Source organism: Ammospiza nelsoni, chromosome Z, assembly GCF_027579445.1.
Source record: "Ammospiza nelsoni isolate bAmmNel1 chromosome Z, bAmmNel1.pri, whole genome shotgun sequence".
NCBI lineage: Eukaryota > Metazoa > Chordata > Aves > Passeriformes > Passerellidae > Ammospiza > Ammospiza nelsoni.
This window is the reverse complement of record NC_080669.1, coordinates 22361228-22380947: the sequence shown is the minus strand read 5'-3', so window position 1 is coordinate 22380947 and position 19720 is coordinate 22361228. Positions and strand designations below refer to the sequence as shown.

Below are 19720 nucleotides of genomic sequence, written 5' to 3'. Positions count from 1 at the left end.
TGTGGACAAGGGAAAGGCAGCAGATGTCATTTATCAGGACTTTGACATGGCTCCCCACAACATCCTTCCCTCTAAAATGGAGAGAGATGGATTTGATGGGTGAACTGTTACATGGATAGGAAATTGCTGGCATCCAGAGGTACGAGTTCCCTCTCATACCTCAACAGCTCAGAGTTCCAACGGACATCAGTAACCAGCAACCAGTGGTATCCCTCAGGGTTTGTATTGGGACCATTGTTATTTCATAGATTAAGTGCACTCTCATCAAATTTGCAGGTGATGCCAGGCCAAATGCTGAGGCTGACATTCCTGAAAGACAGGATGCCAACCAGAAGCACCTGTACAAGCTGTGGGCCCATGGAAATGTCATGAGGATCAACAAGGCCAAGTTCACGGTGCTGCACCTGGGCCAGGACAACCCCCAGTATCAGGGGACAGGCTGGGCATGAGCAGATGGAGAGCAGCCCTGTGAGAAGGATTTGGGGGTGCTGGTGGGTGAGAGGCTGGACATGAGCCAGCCATGGGCACTCCCAGCCCAGAGAGCCAAACGTGTCCTGGGCTGCATCCAGAGCAGCGTGGGCAGCAGGGCAGGGAGGGGATTCTGCCCCTCTGCTCTGCTCTGGGGAGAGCCCACCTGGAACCTGCATCCAGCTCTGGGCTCCCAGCACAGGGAGGACATGGAACTGCTGGAGGGAGTCCAGAGGAGGGACAGCAAGATGATCAGAGGGATGGAGCATCTCTCCCACAAGGAAAGGCAGAGAGAATTGGGATTGTCCAGCCTGGAGAAGAGAAGGCACCTAAATGTAGACTTCCAGTACCAGAGAGGAGCTTACAAGAGAGCTCTAGACTTCAAAAAGAAATAAAGGTGTGTATTGGCAGAAGGAGGAAATTACTTCAAACTGAAAGACAATAAGTTTAGATTGGATATTACAAAAAAAATTATATTCTGTGGGGGTAATGAGGCACTGGAAAAAGTCACCCAGAGATGCTGGGGATGCCCCAGCCCTGGCAGTGTTCATGGTCAGGCTGAATGGGACTTTGAGCAAATTGGCCTAATGAAAGGTGTCCCTGCACACGGCAGAAGAGTTAGATGATCTTTAATGTTCCTTCCAACCCAAACCAACCCTTTGATTTTATGGTGGGATTCATTTCTTATATCTGTTCAGGGATTCATTTCTTATGTCTGTTCAGGTCCCTGTAGATGGCAATGCAATGTCTGCTCCCTCAGCTTGGTGTCATCTGTGAGCTTGACATCCCTTGACAATACTGCTCTCTGTCACCTTCTCATGATCTTGATAAACATGCTGAATGCCCAGGGCGCAGGAGAGACCGCTGTAACATTCCTCCCATTATGGGCCTCCAGGCAGAGCTCAAGTACCTTCTGAGTACAACCATCCAGCCTGTTTTTTACCCATCTCGTTGTCCACCCATGCGGAACCATAACATTCCACTATGGATACAAGAATATTTGCCATGGAAAGCAATCAAGTAGGTAGGGCATCATTGACCATTGTCAAATCCAATATTGGCCGTTCCTCTGTCTTCTTCCCCATGAACCCAGAAATGTGTTCCAAGAGGCCTTGTATTATGATTTTTAAGAAGACTGAGGCAAGGCTGAGTTTGTGGAAGATAGGACCCATCATTATGTGCTTTGGCTGATTCATTGCCTTCAGCGGGCACACATCTTCAAACACAGCGATTTCACACAGCTTCCCTCTTCCCTTTCCTCCTGTGTATCTGAGGCTTTGTATAGCCTCTGTGGTGTCTTAGATGTTTTCTAAATCATGTTTGTAGAAGCAATTAGAAGTATTTGAAAGCTTATGTATGCAACTACTCACTCTTTCTCCCACCATAAAAAGTCGTATTACACTTTCTTTGGTCTCCTAATTATTTATACTGTTTCTCCTTGAGAAGGTCAAATCCTTCTGATCTTAACTACTTTCATACACACAGTAAGAGTAGTAGAAACTAGAAGATGCGAACAAATTTTGGAACCTCACTGTTGGTCTACAGGACAAGGATTTATTACAGAAGAGGTTTACTACACCAGCTTATTACAACCTTCACCAAAATACAGATAAATCAGAACCAGGAACAAAAATTTTAACTACCCTTTGCTGCTTAATGGAAGTACCTGGATGCTGTTTGGAACAGCTGAGTGGAGATTCCCAACACAAAGCTGAGATCAAGACAAGTTGAGATACACAAAATCCAAAGTGATAGCCTCCTTTCTTGTCCCACCCTACTCCATCCATAATAAGTTACACAACATAATAAATCACAGAAACAGAGGCATTCCAGAGACTAGCATCATAGAAACATCCAGGTCTCTAAACATTTTCCAAACTAGCAACAAGAAGGTTAACTGAACAAAGGACAAAAAAGCCCTGTGTTATGGAGGAGGCAGACTTGGCAGTACCCTTTATCTTTTCTCATGAAGTCAGAGATGTTGAGTGTAGAAGGCAAAACCTATGGCAAATAATTTTCTTCTGCTAATGCATCATCACATATCTTCCTGAGGCGGAGCTTTGTGTGCTCTAAAATGGTATGCCGAAAAGATAACAAAACCTTCCAGATTAATGTGGCAAAACACTGGATGTCTTACCTCTGAGTCCAGAGAAGGGCAATGAAGATGGCAAAGGGGCTGGAGAACAAGTCTTCCAAGGAGCGGCCGAGGGAGCTGTGGCTGCTCAGTCGGAGAAAAGGACGCTCAGGGGTGACATTATCAATCTCTACAGCTCCCAGAGAGGAGCGTGTGGCTAGGTGGGGACCGGCCTCTTCTCCGAGGCAGCTAGAGACAGCAGAGAGAACCTATTCTCTAGCTGTGCCAAGGGAGATTTTGGATGGACGCTAAGCGGAGTTTCTCCACAGAACGCGCGGGCAGAGGCCGGGCCGGGCTGCCCGGGGAGCAGTCGGAGGACGCGCCGGGGCGGGCCGCCCAGAGAGGCGTTGGAAGACAGGCCAGGCCGGGCTGCCCCGGGAGCAGCCGGAGGCCGGGCCGGGCGCGGCGCTGAGGGCGCGGCCGGCAGGGGGCAGCGCGCACCGCCCGCCGGCGCTGCCGCGGCGCCGCCCCCGCCCGCCCCCGCCGCCGCCCGGGGGCGGAAGCGCGGGCGGGCGGGCGAGCGGCGGCCGGCGCGGAGCGCGCGGAGCGGGCGCCCGGCGGGAATGGCGGACGGGGCGCGCTCGCTGCGCGGCAGCGGCGGCGGCAGCGGCGGCGGCAGCCCGGCCTCCAGCCCGGTGCTGGGCGGGCGGGGCCGCACCGCGGCGGGGGGCAGCAGCCCGCCGGGCCACGCGTTCCGCAGGGTGACCCTGACCAAGCCCACCTTCTGCCACTACTGCACCGACTTCATCTGGGGGCTGGCCGGATACCAGTGCGAGGGTAAGGGGCTGCCGGGGCGGCGGCGGGTGTGCGGGACCTGCCGGGGACGCGACCGGGGCGAGGTGGGGGGAGGAAAAATTGCCTAAACCCACTGCTGATAAAAACTCTATTCATAATTAGTATCAACAAATTATAGTACTAAAATCTAATTTTAAAATCTAGTGCAAAACCACAGTACTAAAACGCAATACTGAAATACATTAATAAAAACAGTGCATTCCATCACAAAAAGAAGTGTCTAAAGGTAGTAATCAAAATTCTAGTAATAGCCTAATTATAACAGTCGTAGATTGCAAAAATCAAGTCTTAAAACTAGAGTCGTCCTGAAATTTCTGTTCCTATTTTAAATTATAGGAGTAACTAATAATAATAATAATAATAATTCCTAACAAAAATATCGTAAAACCGGAGATGTGTCGCTGCTCACTCGCGTATGGTGACACCGGTGTGTGCGGTGATCCAGCAGTGTCCCAGCCCATCCTGGGGCAGACACGCTGTGAGCCACCATGCACCCCAGCGAGCTCACAGTGGATCCATCTCAGGGGCACCCTTACCTGCTGAAATGCCTGATCCCATGGGGAATCTGAGACCTGTGTGGAGTTTGAACCTTTTAAACCTTGGCTGACGCCAGGAAGGGGAGAAGGAATTGCTAGGTTTCCCTGCTGGACTACACGGCAGCCGAGGTTCTTGGAACGGATAAAAATTATAACTTGTTCTGATGCATCAAAATCCAGTGGTGTCATAGCAGAAAGAATGGATCTCTGTGTCCCTCTTTAAAGGTAAACAAACACACCACTACCAACAACAAAAAACCCAAACAAAACAGCACAAAGCATGATATCTTCATGAGCATATGCAGTCCAGCTGGCTTGGGTTGGAGCTCCCAGGCCAGGTCCAAAGAGTCAGGTTGTACAAGAGCCTCATTGTTTGGGTGGGTGTCAGACAAGGCTGTAGGTGTAGAACAAGTACCCTGCAGTTCTTGAAATAGCTCCTGCCTTTTGTCATTGCCAGGGGTAAAGAGAGTGCTGGATTAAGTTGGGTGGAAGTCATGTTCCTGTGTGGTGCAAAGCAAGTCTTGCAAGGGTGGTTTTATTTTTGCTTAAAAGTTTTCAGGGAGAAATGTTGTTCTGTCTGTGTAGCATAAGGTCATTGCTTATCCTAATAAGCAGCAAAGCTCCAAGCTCACATGATAATTTCTTTCATTGTGAAAATGCACAAAGCCAGTCATCTGTGTTCTCTTCGATCACTGACTTAAAAAATGCAAATGTTTTGAGTCATAAAACTGGGCATTCAGGTGCCAGTTTGTCAGTTAAAGATCTGAATAGTTTTGGTAATGCTAACAGGTAATGCTTGCAAAACATTAAAATATGAGAATGTCTCACTTTTTTTCTTATCCACTCACATAAAACATACTTAAAGGTAATGTATTCCTGCAAGTTGCATTTAGGATTTTTTTCCTAGTTTTCCACTGTAGTTGGTGTTCTGGATCTTTTCTTCCCCTTTGGCTTTTCCAGCTGAATTCTGGATAAGCATCTTTAGCATCACTTTCTAATGACCATGTGCTGAAGGGGCACTTCCAAGCTGCATGGTTAAAATAACTCTTTTAAAACTACATCTGAAAATTCTACCCAAAATAAGTCACCTCTGTGGGGGGTAATACAAGACACGGGAAATAATCTCAGTTTCCATTAGCTCTAACGTTCTCTGCTCAGAGTGTGCAGGAAAACCCTGTAATGGCACCTGGCACATCAGTCTCCACTGGGTGAAGAATAAGAATTGGGGTTTTTTTGTTTGCTTGGATTTTTTTGTTTGTTTTTTGTCCTTTCATCTGTTTTCAACCAGCTATTCTTAGAGTCGTGATTGTCTTTCCAACAACTTGCTGCTAAACAACAAACCTCAAAACCACCTGATGGATCATTTGCTCATGTGTCTGCTGTTGTCAAGTTCCAAGTTATTTAATAATGCTAATATGATTTCTTAAATTCCATTTAACTGTTACCTCCTTGTCGCATTTACTTTAGCTAATGGAGTTTGATCACTGCACTTTAGAAAGTGATAGAAGGAGTGCCAGGCTGTTAAAACAAAAAAGTAACCCACCCAGCTATTAGAGAAGGAAATGTTTTCTGTAGACTTGAAAAACATAGTAGATGATTGCTACCTCGTTTTTTTTTCTCTGCAGAGAGTCTGGGTTTGCAGGTGTAATTGCAGCTGTCTTTGGACTCGGTTTGATGAACCACCCACAGGCTTATGAAGCCATCAAAGGGCCTTTTTCTAAGTAGATTTGCAGTGGTTGCTCTTCCAGATCTGTAGGTTCAGATGTTCAGTCTCCTGATGCTGTTTGTGTTGACATTCCCTGAAGCTGGTTATTACCAAAACAGAAGCCTTCCAATCTTTGAAGGGAACTAAACATGCTCATACTGTGACTCCTCCAGTTATTGAAAGGAAAGGGTGAAAAAAAAAAAAAAAAAAAAGAAGAAACATACCAAAAAAGTCTCACCTCTTATCTGTCATTAGTTTGAGTAGCTGTATGGCCTAAATCACCTGGATTTTTGTTTTAATTGTGATTGAACTTTAGACTCTTGGAGAATGGCATCTTCTATGTGTGAATGATAAAGTTTGTAGGATTTTTCTGTTAACTTATCAACTACTCAGTAGACTGGCACATCCCCATGTGGCTTACGTAGCTGTGTAGCAAAAGTACAAGAAAACAGAATGAATTCTCAAAACATTCTCTTAGTGGAAGCCAAGATGGTCCTTAGGTTTTTTCTGTGAATTCCAAAAAGTTTATGGAGGAGATGCTCTGATGGTCTCCCTAAAAGGCATAAAGTGCCCTGGATCTATTCTGACTGTTTAAAAGATACTGTTTCCCACTCCAGTATGGGGGCCAGACCACAGTCACCAGCACTTTGTGTGGGCTTGAAAGTACTCCAGGGGAAAATTGCAGCTCTCTTACTTAGACAGGCAAGATATTTTTATGTGTGAATTTTATAGGGAATGCAATACTCTTCCTATATGGAATAGGTGTCCAGTTGGATCTGAAGATGTCATGTATTAAGCTTTTGTGCACATGTTTATGTAATATCAGTCAACCAGGCTTGCATCTGTGGTTTATTCACATGTCCTCTCCACCCTGACAAATCTGTTTTCTGTAAATCTTTTGTAAAGAACGGTTTTTCTTACCACTTTGCTATTTGTAGCTGTGACTTCCTTTGATAAGTAAGTGTATGTGTGACAGAATAAGTGAAGCTTGAGTTGTAGCATGGAAAAACTTCTCTCTTATATTGCTCTTGCTTTCCTAATCATGGTCATTTCAGGTTTGAGTGGGTTTAAATTTCCTCAGGCTTGCCAAAGAAGAGGCAGTGTAAATGACTGAGGTTTTGTGCATGTGTGTACGCATCTTAAAAATGAAAAATACTAGATAGATGAGGCCTGTATAAGAATTGCAAAGAGAGCTCTTATTGGTAGTTCACAGTAGGACCGATTTCATACATTAAAAGGTAGCTAGCAGATATTTTATACTGGAGTTTGGGATTAGTTTCAGCCACCAAGAGATACATTTATTTTCACAGTGCTTTTATTTTACATAAAACACTTCAAGAAAAAAAACGAGTTGGATGAATTGTGGATCTGTACACTTTTGGGGGCTACAAAAATTTCCAGTTCTATAAAACTTTATAATGCAAAGTCAGTTTGGTTTACTTTGGCCAAGGACAAAATGTAGGGGATTTAAGTAATAAGCAAGTTTGATTGAAAATTTATAGTTGTTTAACCATTTTAGGTTTTTTATATCTATGTATTTCATTAGAATATTTATGGGAAGCTGCAGTGGTGGACGTCTGTATATGTATTTGAGCAGATAGGGCACCTGTCTAGATACAAAGGCTCTAAGTCAAATAACATTTTGGGGAAACAACATCTTTATTTTCTGGTTTTGTTTTGGGGGGAGGAGTTGAAGGGATTTGGGGGGTGGGGAGGGGTGGGTTAAATTTTTTTTTTAGGCTTCTAAGCAGACCATCTAAACTTATTCCAAGATGTATAAAGCTTTGTTTCTCTTAATCTGATTTAGATGTTGGCTGACAACAGCTTTTCCAGAATAAAATGTAAACGATGGATCTGAGTTATATTTATGACATAAATCTCAGATTTGGCAAGACAGCCAGAAAGCTGCTGTAATTTATATGGGCATGTCCCAGATAAGGACAAGACGTGTTGTTCCTTGTTGATTTAGGAGAGCTTGGAGATGTTCAGACAGCATTTGCAGCAGTCTTCAGATGCATATTTTGGACAAATTCTGTATGCAGTCTATTAAATTCAAAGGCTGTTCTAAGAAAATAGAGTCAAATAGGGAAGGTGTGTTAAAGCTGGGAGTTTGTTGCGATACGGAAGCAGTAGCAGTACAAGGAGCAGTCTCCTTGGACTCTCATCCTTTCCAGCTCTGTTGTTGAGATAGGCACGTGAAACATCCTTGACCCTACAGTTTTCATTCAGATCTGTTTTGAAGGAAGTGACTGATATATGAGATTCCCCCAAGAGTCTTAATGCTTGCAGTTCAAAAGGAAAAACATATTCTTCCTTCTTGTGATGAGCTTTGCTTGCTTTTGGTGCGTTACCACAATACAATTTCGCTTCTATCCTCCAATCAGTTTGTGTTTTCAAGACTTTGCTGCCTTTATTCTTCAGTGGTTTTCTTGCCAGTGGTGGGGCCTTTCTGTGAACAAGATGTTGGGTGCTGAGATATTTGGGTGAATGTGACTTTGCTGCATTTGAAACTTGGATGGAGCAAACAAAGACAGTTAAAAAGGAAAAAAAAAAAAAAAAAAACAAAACAAAACCACACACATATCCAAGTAATTCCACAAAATAAAACCTTACACAGAAACTAGGCTCAGTTCAGCTGATATACATGTTGAGGAAAATGTTTGGAGCATTGACTGACACATTGAAAAATGCAATTTACTGGTCTGTATTTGAAGGATAATCCATTTTATACTGAAGAGACTTCATGCTTTTCTTTTCCCTGCCTCCTTCTGACAGTGCCTCAGAGAAAAATATCACTGTCACCATCAGTGATGCAGAGAAAAGGACAGGGTGCTGGGTGAGAATGCACACAGCTTTTGTAGCTGGAAGCTATAGTTTGTGTTGATAGCATTAGCTCAGATTTCAGTCCAGAAACTCAATTAGGTCGTAAATAACTTACTGCAGAAAGTGCTAAAGCCTGTAATCCAATACCAAGCCTTGCACAGCACTTTCATATATCATCTGTGTTACTGCCTCAGTCTGACTCGTTAAGCAGTGACAAAAGCACTAAGGAAGGTGCTCATCAACCCATCACGGTCTGAAGTGGCTGTGGCTGGTGCTCTGCAGGTTCTCTTTCTAGATGATAATTTATCAAATATACCTTAGACATAGTATGTTCAGGTGTTTCTCAGCTGTGTTCAAGGGTAGTACCTTGGACTCCTTTTAATTTTGCACAAAATTTTTCAGTCTTTCTCTGGTAAGGTTCACACAGACCATAGTTCCTGCAGTCCTGTGCTAAGGGTCTTAAAAATTACTTTACAGCAGGGACACTGCTATGGGCATTAATTACTTATTTTGAATTGTAACTCAAGGTGGGGCCTCCTGCGTTTACTGCCAGGGGGAATGGCATGCAAGGTGCTTCGTTTTCTTTCACCTGTGGTCAGTTTGTAACAAATGCTTTTGATTCCATCCACCAGTACCACCCATACTTGGAATTATAAATTCAAGAATAATAATTTTTTCCTTTTTTTTTACTTTTTTTTTTTAGTGAGTTCCCTCTGGTCATGGTGCCTTTGCTGGCCTGTTTCTCCTTTTTTGATTCCATGCTGTTTACAACTTGTCCGTAATATTGCTTTGTTTCTTAGTATCCATAGAAAGGTGGTTCTCTTCCTGATTTTGGGGCATCCTTCTCAGGTGGCAGCTCTGAATTCTCATTGAGCCATGCTGTCCCTGGACGACCTTTACTTTTTGGTTATGTCACTTGTTTCTTGCAGAGGTGTTTCTAACTCTGCCTTTCATTAGCTCAAACTGACTTCCTTCTGGGCTTGTTGGTCAATTAGATCCATCCTGAGCTGGCTCTTGAAAGTACCTGTGGTGAAACTGCTTTTGCAACTCTTAAAGAAAACAGGTGACTAAGTTACTTGAATATGTTTAATTTGACTCAGCTCCAGTGGGGAAAGAGTAGATTGTGTGTATAGTATATACACGTTTCTAGAGGATTAAACAATACATGCTGATCAGCTCCTGCTCTTTTTGCATTTTCCCCCTCTGCAGCCTTTTTAATTAATGGTAACTTTCAATTTGAGAGGCCTGTTAGGAAACATTCCCAAGCAGAGAGTGAAACCTAACGTGTGTATATCACAGTGTGATAAGGAACATGTTGGAAGCACACTTCTTTTTTTTTTTTTTCCTAAGTGTGGTACCACAGTATTCTTCCTTATTGTTGCCTGCTGTTGTCTCACTTGTGGAAGTTTGTTATTCAGTAGAGTACAGTCAACCCCTCATTTCACTTCCTGTTCTTATTTAAGCATTTTTATTTGCATGGCTCTAGAGGAATGGGGGTGGGGCTGTGTGTATATTCATGCCTATTTATTCACATATATTTATGTGACTTTGTTGCTTTCTTTCCTGTTTAAGATTGAATATCAATGGATTATTACCAGTGAATATTACCATTACTTGGAAATATGTTTAGGATTATTAATGTGATGTGCTGGTATCACCTCCTTGGCTTCTTTTTAAATACCAGGTGTATGATAGAATTGTATGGCCCTTACTATTGTAAAAATATCATTATGTAAGATCTAAAACAACTAAAAGAATAAACAATGCTGTATTTGACCACAATTTAATCCGTGCTTGAAGGTTTTCCCTACACAATACTGCTAGAGACATTCTGAATATTTAGCTAAACTGATTTTCTGGTAAGAGATTATTGAATTATTGAATAATTTGAATTCTAGGGGTTAAAATAGGAGCACTGTGTTGTTCTGGAGGGTAGTATTAGGTTATGGTGGCTAGGAAATACGACATCCAGTTTAAGTGCAAGAATGCATAGAAAAAAAATCTCAGTTCCTCATTGCTTTTCTTTCTGCTTGGCAGCTTGTGTCACCTATTAGTGTCTTGGTTTGTCATGATATAATTCAGGAAATTAGTCTTTCCTTTTTATGCAATACTTTCTCTGCAGAATGTGAAAATAATAACTGGTACACTTTGTTAACCAGAACATAAGAAATAATTCACTAACCAGTTTCTTAAGTGATTCAAGCAAAAATACTTCCTCAGTGCTGAAACCATGATGTGGTTAGGATCTTTGCCTGGAATCATCATAAATACAAGGAAATGGGTAGGATTCCCCTAAGCATGAAGATGGTGTGAGGGAAGTCTCTGAACATAAAGTGAAAAAACTGATTGCATTTGAGACTGTGAATGCTTTATTTCAGAATAAAAAAGGCTTTTTGTGAGATGACAGATTTTTTCAGAATCTAGTTAGGATGGCAGAGTGTAACTCATCACACATACAAATTTGCATGGAAAACTGACTAGGACTAGCAATCCTGGCATATATCTGCTATAAAAAGAATCCCTTAGAATTAAAACAAATATGTGGGCTGAGCACCAGCCTAGGAGAAGCTGCTTTTTCACATTCTACCTCTTGTCAGAACAGTATTGATACAGTGTACTGGAAAAGCTCATTTAAAAATCTTGGGATATTCACAAATACGCACATGATTTAAAACTCCCAAGACACTTGTGGAGGTTGCTGCCCAGGTTTTGGGTGGATGCTGTTGATGTCCCGGTGCGTGGTGCAGCGCTGGAGCAGCTGTGCATGTGGGCTGTGAGCGGGGTCTGCCCTCGCTGCTGAGAGCTGCCCGGGGTGGCAACAGCAGCCCTGCCAAAAAGGAGTCACAATCTCTTTGTCCTAGAAAATGGTTTTCAATTCCAGTTATGTTTGATGCTCCAACTCTCTCTCTGGATGCTGGGCAGACTTAATTCTGTTAGCAGAATTTAACTGTTAACAATTTAACTGTTAACAGTTTTGTTCAATATTTTTATTGACGATATGGATGAGGGCTTAGAGTCTTTTATTAGTAGTTTCGCTGATGATACCAAATTGGGTATGAGTGTAGATCAACTAGAGGGGTGTAGGGCTCTGCAGAGAGACTTGGAACGGCTGGACATATGGACAGAATCAAATGGGATGAACTTCAATAAGTCCAAGTGCCGAGTATTGCACTTCGGCCATAATAATCCCCTGTACCGATACAAGCTGGGGATGGAGTGGCTGGACAGTGCCCAGGTGGAAAGGGACCTGGGGGGGCTGGTTGGCAGTCGATTGAATATGAGCCAGCAGTGTGCCCAGGTAGCCAAGAGGGCCAATGCCATCCTGGCCAGTATCAGAAATGGAGTGGCCAGCAGGAGCAGAGAGGTCATTCTTCCCCTGTACTCGGCACTGGTGAGGCCTCACTTGGAGTACTGTATCCAGTTCTGGGCCCCTCACTTTAAGAGGGACATCGAGTTACTTGAGCGTGTCCAGAGGAGGGCAACGAGACTAATAAGGGGCTTGGAACACAAGCCATATGAAGAGCGACTGAGGGAGCTGGGGTTGTTCAGCCTGGAGAAAAGGAGACTCAGGGGCGACCTCATCGCTCTCTACAACTTCCTGAAGGGTGGCTGTGGTGAGCTGGGGGTCGGCCTCTTTCTCCGGGCGACAACGGATAGAACAAGAGGACACAGTCTCAAGTTGCGTCAAGCTAGATGTAAGTTAGAAGTAAGAAGGAAATACTTCACAGAAAGAGTGGTCAGAAACTGGAATCATTTACCCAGTGAGGTGGTAGAGGCATCATCCCTTGAAGAATTTAAAAAAAGACTGGATGTGGCACTTGCTGCCATGATCTAGTTGAACAGTTAGAACATCGTCTGGACTAGATGATCTTATAGGTCTCTTCCAGTCTTGAAAATTCTGTGATTCTGTGATTCTGTGAAGATGCTGAGTGAGAAACCGAACATGTGATCCAAGATGAGGAGGTGTGAAAGAAGAGATGTAACCTTAAACAAGAACTTAATAGATTCCTGTTTCAATTTCTGTGCAGAAATCAAGTACAGACTTACAGGCTTATATTTTCTCTTGTGAAGAGGTTAACTAACAGCAGCTGGGACTTTTGGTTGCCAAATCCTTTTTTAAAAAATAAGCTAAAGTAGAAGGTAAAAATACTAGCATGTTAAAAATACTTTCAAAACAGCCAAATATAATTGTGTCCATTTTGGTTTTGACCTCTGTTATTCTGTTCCTATTATATTTCTTTCCAGAATAGCTCCTGTTTGGCAAATGCATAAAGATTTTTTGACATTATTGTATTTTTCATTCAAGCACTTTTTCTTCAGGTGAACCAAATAGATTATTTAAAACCAAATCCATAAGATAATGGAGATATATTACATTTTTTTGGTTTTTCTTTCTTACATTTACTTTTCCTTAGCTCAGTGTAACTTTTTTCTTAATTATGCTGTCCTGGGAAACTTTAAGAACCTTTCAGTGTGTGTTGATAATTCATGTGCATAAATTAATAGCTGATTATGCTACATAGTAAATTAAGATCAAGTGCTACAAGAACTTTCTCTGTCTGATCAATTGAGAAGACCACACCAAACGACACTAAAATGAAATTAATATTTGAGCCTTGATATAATTTAGTCCCTCTTTGGGAAAGATTTATGTCTTTTCAGAGAGAGAATTTGAGGTTTAGTGTTTATGGACAGAGTTATTATATTTTTGGAAGTTCTGGTGTACTCATCAGTGGTATATATAATTTGTACTGCAGGTTTCTTTTGTCCATATAGATGTAAACACTCATCTTCTATGAATTTTGTATGATCTTAGATACATGAAAGAAAGACTGTTGCTTTAATTCAGGAGAAATATAGTCGTCAATCTCATCAGTGACTCAAGCCTAAGTGCTGGAACTAAAATGCTCACACTTTCTTAAAAAGAATCTTACAAAAATACTTTAGGTGAATGAAACGAAGAATCAGGATTTTTTAAAAAATCGCGAGATCAGCACTTTCAATTTGCCTTTTGGAAATAGTGCCTGGTGAGTGTTTTGTTTTCCTGATTCACCACTGCATGAATCATTTGCCTTTAGTTTCCTGACCATGTCAATAGCTTTGTAGTAACCACACTGGAGAAAATACTGAATGTACCTACCCAGCTGGCACAGGATTCTGTTTCTTTGCTTTCTGTATTTTTCCTCTCCATTTTTTCCAGGTCTGAGTATTTTTCACTCAAATCCTGTTGTTTTATATACTTCTGAGTGTGATGCAATTGGAAATGAAGCCCTATAGGAATGACAAGTAAAGGTTGCCTTGGCCGCTCTGGGGTATCTCAGTTTTTTCCTTGTTCTGTGTTGCTGGGAAGTATTGAGATGCCTTAGAAAATCCAGAGATTACCAAAATTAAATGTGGAAGAAAATTTATTATGGGTTTATGTCGATTAATAATGGGACCTACATTTTAAATGTATCCAACTTTCCTTGAAAAATTGTAACTGTGCTGTGGAGGTTTGTGGGTGCTACTGCAAGTAAGCTTAGCAGTCATTTTTCTTCTAGTATCTTCAGGATTTTTTATTATATATTTATGTTCTGTGTTCAGTTTTTAAGCAGCAGAAGAGGGATTGCAAACCTTCTGTCTGCTGGTTATATCACTGAGTGGAAAAGATTGTGTTTATGTGAAATGCTGCCTGGGTCCACACATAGCATCTTATGTGTGTTTTGGAGGGAATTCTCGGTTTCCCCCACTGCTAAGAGCGTAGAGCTAACTCACTGAGTTCCTGTGTGCACGGGATACACGTGGGGCTCACTCTGTGTGTCCCTGGTGATATGCCCCATAGGTGCAGAACTGGTGTGTATTACAGCTGTCTGCAGCCTGTAGTGTGGAGAATGTCTCCAAGTCTTTGGGCGCTGTGAGTGTCCAGGCAGCTGTGTCAATATCACATTTTTCTGCCAAAATTCCGTCACAGCTTATGAAATCCTACTGTGCATTAAGTTCAGCTAACATCCACCCTGTTTATTTCAGTGTAACTCAGATTCTTCTTTTTCAAAGTTGGAGATGTGCTACTGTTATTTCCCTTTTATGTGTGCGGAGGCATTTCAGTGTAGGTATGTCTAATGTAGCAGAAGCGATAACCGGACTGTTTTTGCACAGGACACGTCCGTGTTGTTGTTGAGGAGGATGACCCTGACATGGCAGTGTGTGGATTGATTTGTGCTGTGCTGGGTAACAAGTGCCAGTGGTGCAGGAGGCCACATGTGTGAGGGCTTGCGGTGTTCATGCAGGCTGCCTAGCCATGATCACCTCGTGAAGTCAACAAGTCTAAGGGCCAGGTGCTGCAACTGGCAGGTGGCAATCCCAGGCACAAGTACAGACTGGGAGAAGAAGTAATTTCACAGCAGCCCTGTGGTGAAGGACTTGAAGTTGTGATGGATGAAAAGCTGGACTCGAGCTGGCAATACCAGAATCAAGCACATCCTGGGCTTCATCCAAAGCAGTGTGGCCAGCAGGTCAAGGTAGGTGATTCTGTTCCTTTACTCTGCCCCTGTGAGACTCCACCTGGAACACCGCATACAGCTTGGGATCCTCAGCACAAGAAAGACATGGACCTCTTAAAGTGTGTCCAGAGGAAGGTGGTGAAGATGATTGGAAGGATGAAGTACCTCTGCAATAAAGACAGACTGAGAGCTGGGGTTGTTCAGCCTGGAGAAGAGAAGGCTTTCAGTACCTTAAGCGGAGGTTATAAAAAAGGAGGAAGAGGGACTTTTTATATGGGCAGATAGTGACAGGAAAGGAGATAATGATTTTGAACTGAAATAGAGCATCTTTAGATTAGATGTTAGGAAGAATTTCTTTGCCCAGAGGCTGAAACAGGTGGCCCAGAGAATACCTCATTCCTGAAGATGTACAAGGCCAGATTGAATGGTCTGGTGAGCAGCCTGGTGTGGGGAATGGCAGTATAAGTTGAAACTACATGTTCTTCAAGGTCCCCTTCGGCACTAACAATTCCATGATTCTGTGATGAAGTTTTTGTTGCGAGGATGCTTGCAGTAAATGTCAAATGGTTTTAGTGCATTTTCCTTTAAATTGAGGGCTGGATCAGTCTTTGCTGTAATTTTTGTTGTCCTGTTCTGAATGCTGTAAGCTGTAGCTCTTTGTTTTGACCAGTATCAGTAAGTCAGCTGGACAGCACTGATAAACAATTGACAAAGTTTCTCTTTGTAAGGCATCACCCTGAAAACAGTGACTTGGCGAGGCTGTTGCAGACAACAGCTGCAGGGAGGTAAGCATTTATGACGCTGGTGTGCATGCCCTGCAGTAGGTGGTTCTGTGGTCCAGCTGGATCTTCCTTGTTCTTCTGGTTTTAACCATTTCATGTTTCTCTGCCCCTCCTGTCCAATTTCATCTACACGTGCTGCCAAGCTGGCCCATCTCTGCTCCAGCCCCTGGGCTTCAGTTGGTTGCACGGGCAGTCTGCAACAAAAGATATGAGGCACCAGCTTAAGACAGAGCCAGGAGAAATTTCTGATTGCTAAATGGTCTTCAAGAGTCTTTTAGTGGTATCTGGTACTTGATTTTCTTATCACCATTGCATCTTGCTGAAACCAGGAGTTGGGTGTCATAGGAGGACCTTCTTCTTTGAAGGGTGTTGGGATGTATGGCCTTTCACTGCGTGTTCAGGGAGTGCAATCAGAGGTTTTTCTGTCAGCCTTCAAACCAGCTTGACCCTTTCTAGCTGTGTAAAGGCTGCAGTCTGGAAAACCTGGAAAAAAGCCACAACTGTGTTACATGGTCTTGCATCTGGCTTGTATGGGCAACCTTCATCCTTCTGCCTGTACAGAAGAGCTGCTCAAGTACTTAATTGTTTGCCCTCAGACAGATTTCTGTGGTTCAGAGAAAATTTCTTTTCAGGCTCCTGTCTTCAGCATCCCTGAAGACTGCTGATAGCTGGTGTGGTTGGGAGCCTGCTGGGAGAAGAGTCACAGCCTGTGGTCTATTGCTGTTACGTTGTTGGTGGCAAGAACTGTGTCCCTCCAGGCTCCCTGTGCAGCTTCACATTGTTAGTGGGAGACCTCTTCCCCTGAAGGACCTCTTTCTCTTAGAATTGTCAGGAGATGTTTTGTTGAACTCTCTCCCTTGATGTAGCCCTCTTGGAGATTTTTTGTTTTCCATCAGTGAGCCAGCACCTTGTCCCATGGCACTGTCCTGTCTTTGGTCTAATCTTCAAGAAAAGAGAAGGTGTTAGTGCTTTCTGGATGTGAATGCAAGTTTGAGACTAGCCATCTTCCATCTCTCTGAAGAAGAAAACACTCCTAATATTGGGGACTAAATTTAGTAACTAAATCAGTAACTAAAACTGCATGCCTCTGAAACTCTGTGTTCATCCTAATTTCACTGGTGGTGAGTCTGATCCAACTGTCTTTTAAGAGGGTAAAAAAGTAAAGTCTATGCAGAACTCACCTTTCTCATAAAATTTCGCAGAACAGTATCACAGAATAGTTTGGGTTGGAAGTGCTCTTAAGGATTATCTAGCCCAACACCCCACTCCCACACATCCCACACAATAAGCAGGGATTGTCTCAACTAGATCAGGTTTCTCAAAGCCCTCTTCAACCTGACCTTGAATGTTCCCAGAGATGAGGCATCTACCAGCTCTCTGGACAAGCTGTGCCAGTGTTTCACCACCTGTATCATACCAAATTTCTTCCTTACCCCCAGTTCAAATCTACCCTCTTCTAGTTTAAAAGTGTTACCTCTTGTCCTATTGCAATGGGCCCTGCTATCTTTCTTATATGTCCCATTTAAGTATTGAAAAGCGGCACTAAGGGTCTCCCTGGAGCCTTCACTTTCCAGGCTGAACAATCCCAAGTGTCTCAGCCTCTCATACTAGAGGTGCTCCAGCCATGTGGTATTTTTTGTGGCCCTTCTTTAAGACCTGTTCAAATGTATCCATTCTTTCCTGTGCTCAAGATCTGGGGGCTGGCTGCAGCATTCCAGGCGGGGGTCTCATGAGAGCAGAGCAAAAGTTCAGAATCCTTTCTCAGTTTTTGTGCACTGGCATTCCCAAGTGCTTCTCAGCAGCGCTGCTCTCTTTCTGTTCACATCTCAGCCCATATTCCCTTGGCCATACTGTGTAGACTGGAAAGAGAGTGGACTGCAGCATCCTAACTGGAGTGGGTAGACCCTCTTCAGTGTATAGACATAGCTGGCAGGATGTCTAGATTTTCTGATGGCTGTGGAGGTAGAAAAGCCTCTTGGCCAAACGGAGATGGCTGCTTTTGCTGCTGTGGTACAATTTCTCTGTGCAGTTTTGTCCTTGAAATGCGAAGCCTTGGTGGGACTGAGCACACAGTGTAGGTGCCTTTGTCTCCAGCTGTTGGTGTTCTGGCTTTTCCTGCTTAGCAGGATCTAAGAAACCTGCTCTGGGTAAAGTCAGGAGATGGGAAGATGGAGAGAGTTCTGTTTTGGCAAGTGAGGTTCCTTCAGTTCATGTGTCAATACTTGTTTTACGGTACTAGGAGGATGGAGAAGCAGGATACCGTGTTGTAGGCTTCAGGGATGAGAGAGTGAGAAGGGCTTATGTAGCCCAGGTGCTTTGTGAGGCTAGTACAATACAAGCAAACCTACTATAACCAAATGATTGACATTTCAAGTATATCACCAAACTTACCTGACTGTTTTCTTAATAAGTAGCTTGTCTTTTTTTCACTTGTCTTGTTACTTTGTTATTTTCTACCAGCATATTTGTAATACAAATGAATAGAAATTCAGATGTGCTGCCTTGAAATTTTAGAGGTCAGATGCTACAAAAGCATTTCTTTGGAGTATTTGTACCTATAAAGAGATGTTCTCATGCAGATAATTCTAGGAATATAAAGTGCAAGGCAATTCACATAGTGTGGAGGCAAACTGCATTTTTATCAAACAGGGTATATACTGGTATCTCCATTTAAAGGAGAAGCAAATATGACTGGTTAGTTGACAGGACCAGAGAATCCCAGAGAGAGAAATGCTGTCGAATACAAGTGAACTATACTCAGCAGCTCTCTGAAAAACCTTAACAAGGTTTTCATTTCTTTTGGATTTTCTGAAGAAGAGTATTTACAGTGTAGTGTCAAGCACACTGTAAGCAAAGCCTGAAGTTTCTCACCACAGTGAGAAAGGAGAGTCTTTTTAATGCTTAACTTCTTAAGGATTTCAAGAGATTTTTCCATTCCACTCTCACCATTGTTTGAAATGTTTGGGGAAGACCAAAGCTTCTATGACAGCTTTCCTGGTGACATTTAGCAAGCATTGCACAACAGAATTCTAAGCTTAAACTAGGCTGTGTTTTTGTCTGAGAGAGCGCACCATTATTGCATACAGGTCTTTGCATGTTTCTGCTGAATTGGGAAATAAGCTGGTGAAGTCCATGTGCTGCATCCAGCATTCCTTTCAGTGAATAGTCACAGTATTCAGACTGGCCTGTGGTCACAGTTGTAAATGAAAAGCTAAAAGCGTCTATGTTGGCAAGCTGATACAATGGAAAAGTAGCTCAAAGCTGTGTAACAAATGTAAAAATTGAGTCCCACAAACTTCCAGTAAAATGAAAGTGTTGCTTTTAAGTTACTCCTGAAAATAGTGACTGCTCCACCAGCTTGAATGATCCTGTCTGGATAAGCAGTCTGGTGTTTTTGATATAATTTAAGAACAGTGTGATAGAAAAAATAAAAATGTTTTTCTCCAATCTGTGACTAATTAGCCCGTGGGCATTTTCTGAAAGCTATTGTCTTGTAACTGTCAATGGATCTCTTCAGTGAACGCAAAGGCAGTCCTGATGAACAAAATAGGCCTGCTTGCACACCAAGGACAACTTCAGAAGGGAGTGATAAAATCCCTGAAGGAGAGAGGTGGATTAAACCTGTATTTTGGCTTCTGTTATGTCCGGCACATGCTATGGAAGAGCAGGCAGAGCAGAGGAAATAACCTACTTAATTTTGACCAAAATAAAACTTTGTTTTGAAAGAGTTAGATTGACTGAGGCTGAATTGTCTTGCTGCTGATATGCCCTTTAAGTCCCACGGATTCATTGTTTGGAAAGTAGAGACTGTTATTGTTGTCTTGCATAATAGCTTTGAAGCTTTGGTTTGCTCCCTGGCTTCGCTGGATTTCTTGTTTGTTTTCCTGTGTCCATCTGCAGGCAGTTGTCCTTCCTCCTTCCGACTTTTAAGCCTGCTGCAGTAGCTGTGCCTCCTGCAGTGGCCATCTTTGCCTTTGTGTGCATGGGGCGCTTTTATT

At 42.9% G+C, this 19720-nt stretch overlaps 1 protein-coding gene across 1 annotated transcript in view; it reads left to right on the top strand.

The window, feature by feature from the left end:
- The first annotated feature begins 3790 nt into the window (after positions 1-3790).
- DGKQ (diacylglycerol kinase theta) overlaps positions 3791-19720 on the top strand; it is an 85601-nt gene continuing 69671 nt past the window's right edge. Inside the window, exon 1 of the mRNA XM_059493070.1 lies at positions 3791-3875. Coding sequence (XP_059349053.1) covers positions 3791-3875 — 85 coding nt within the window. The remainder of the gene's footprint in view (positions 3876-19720) is intronic.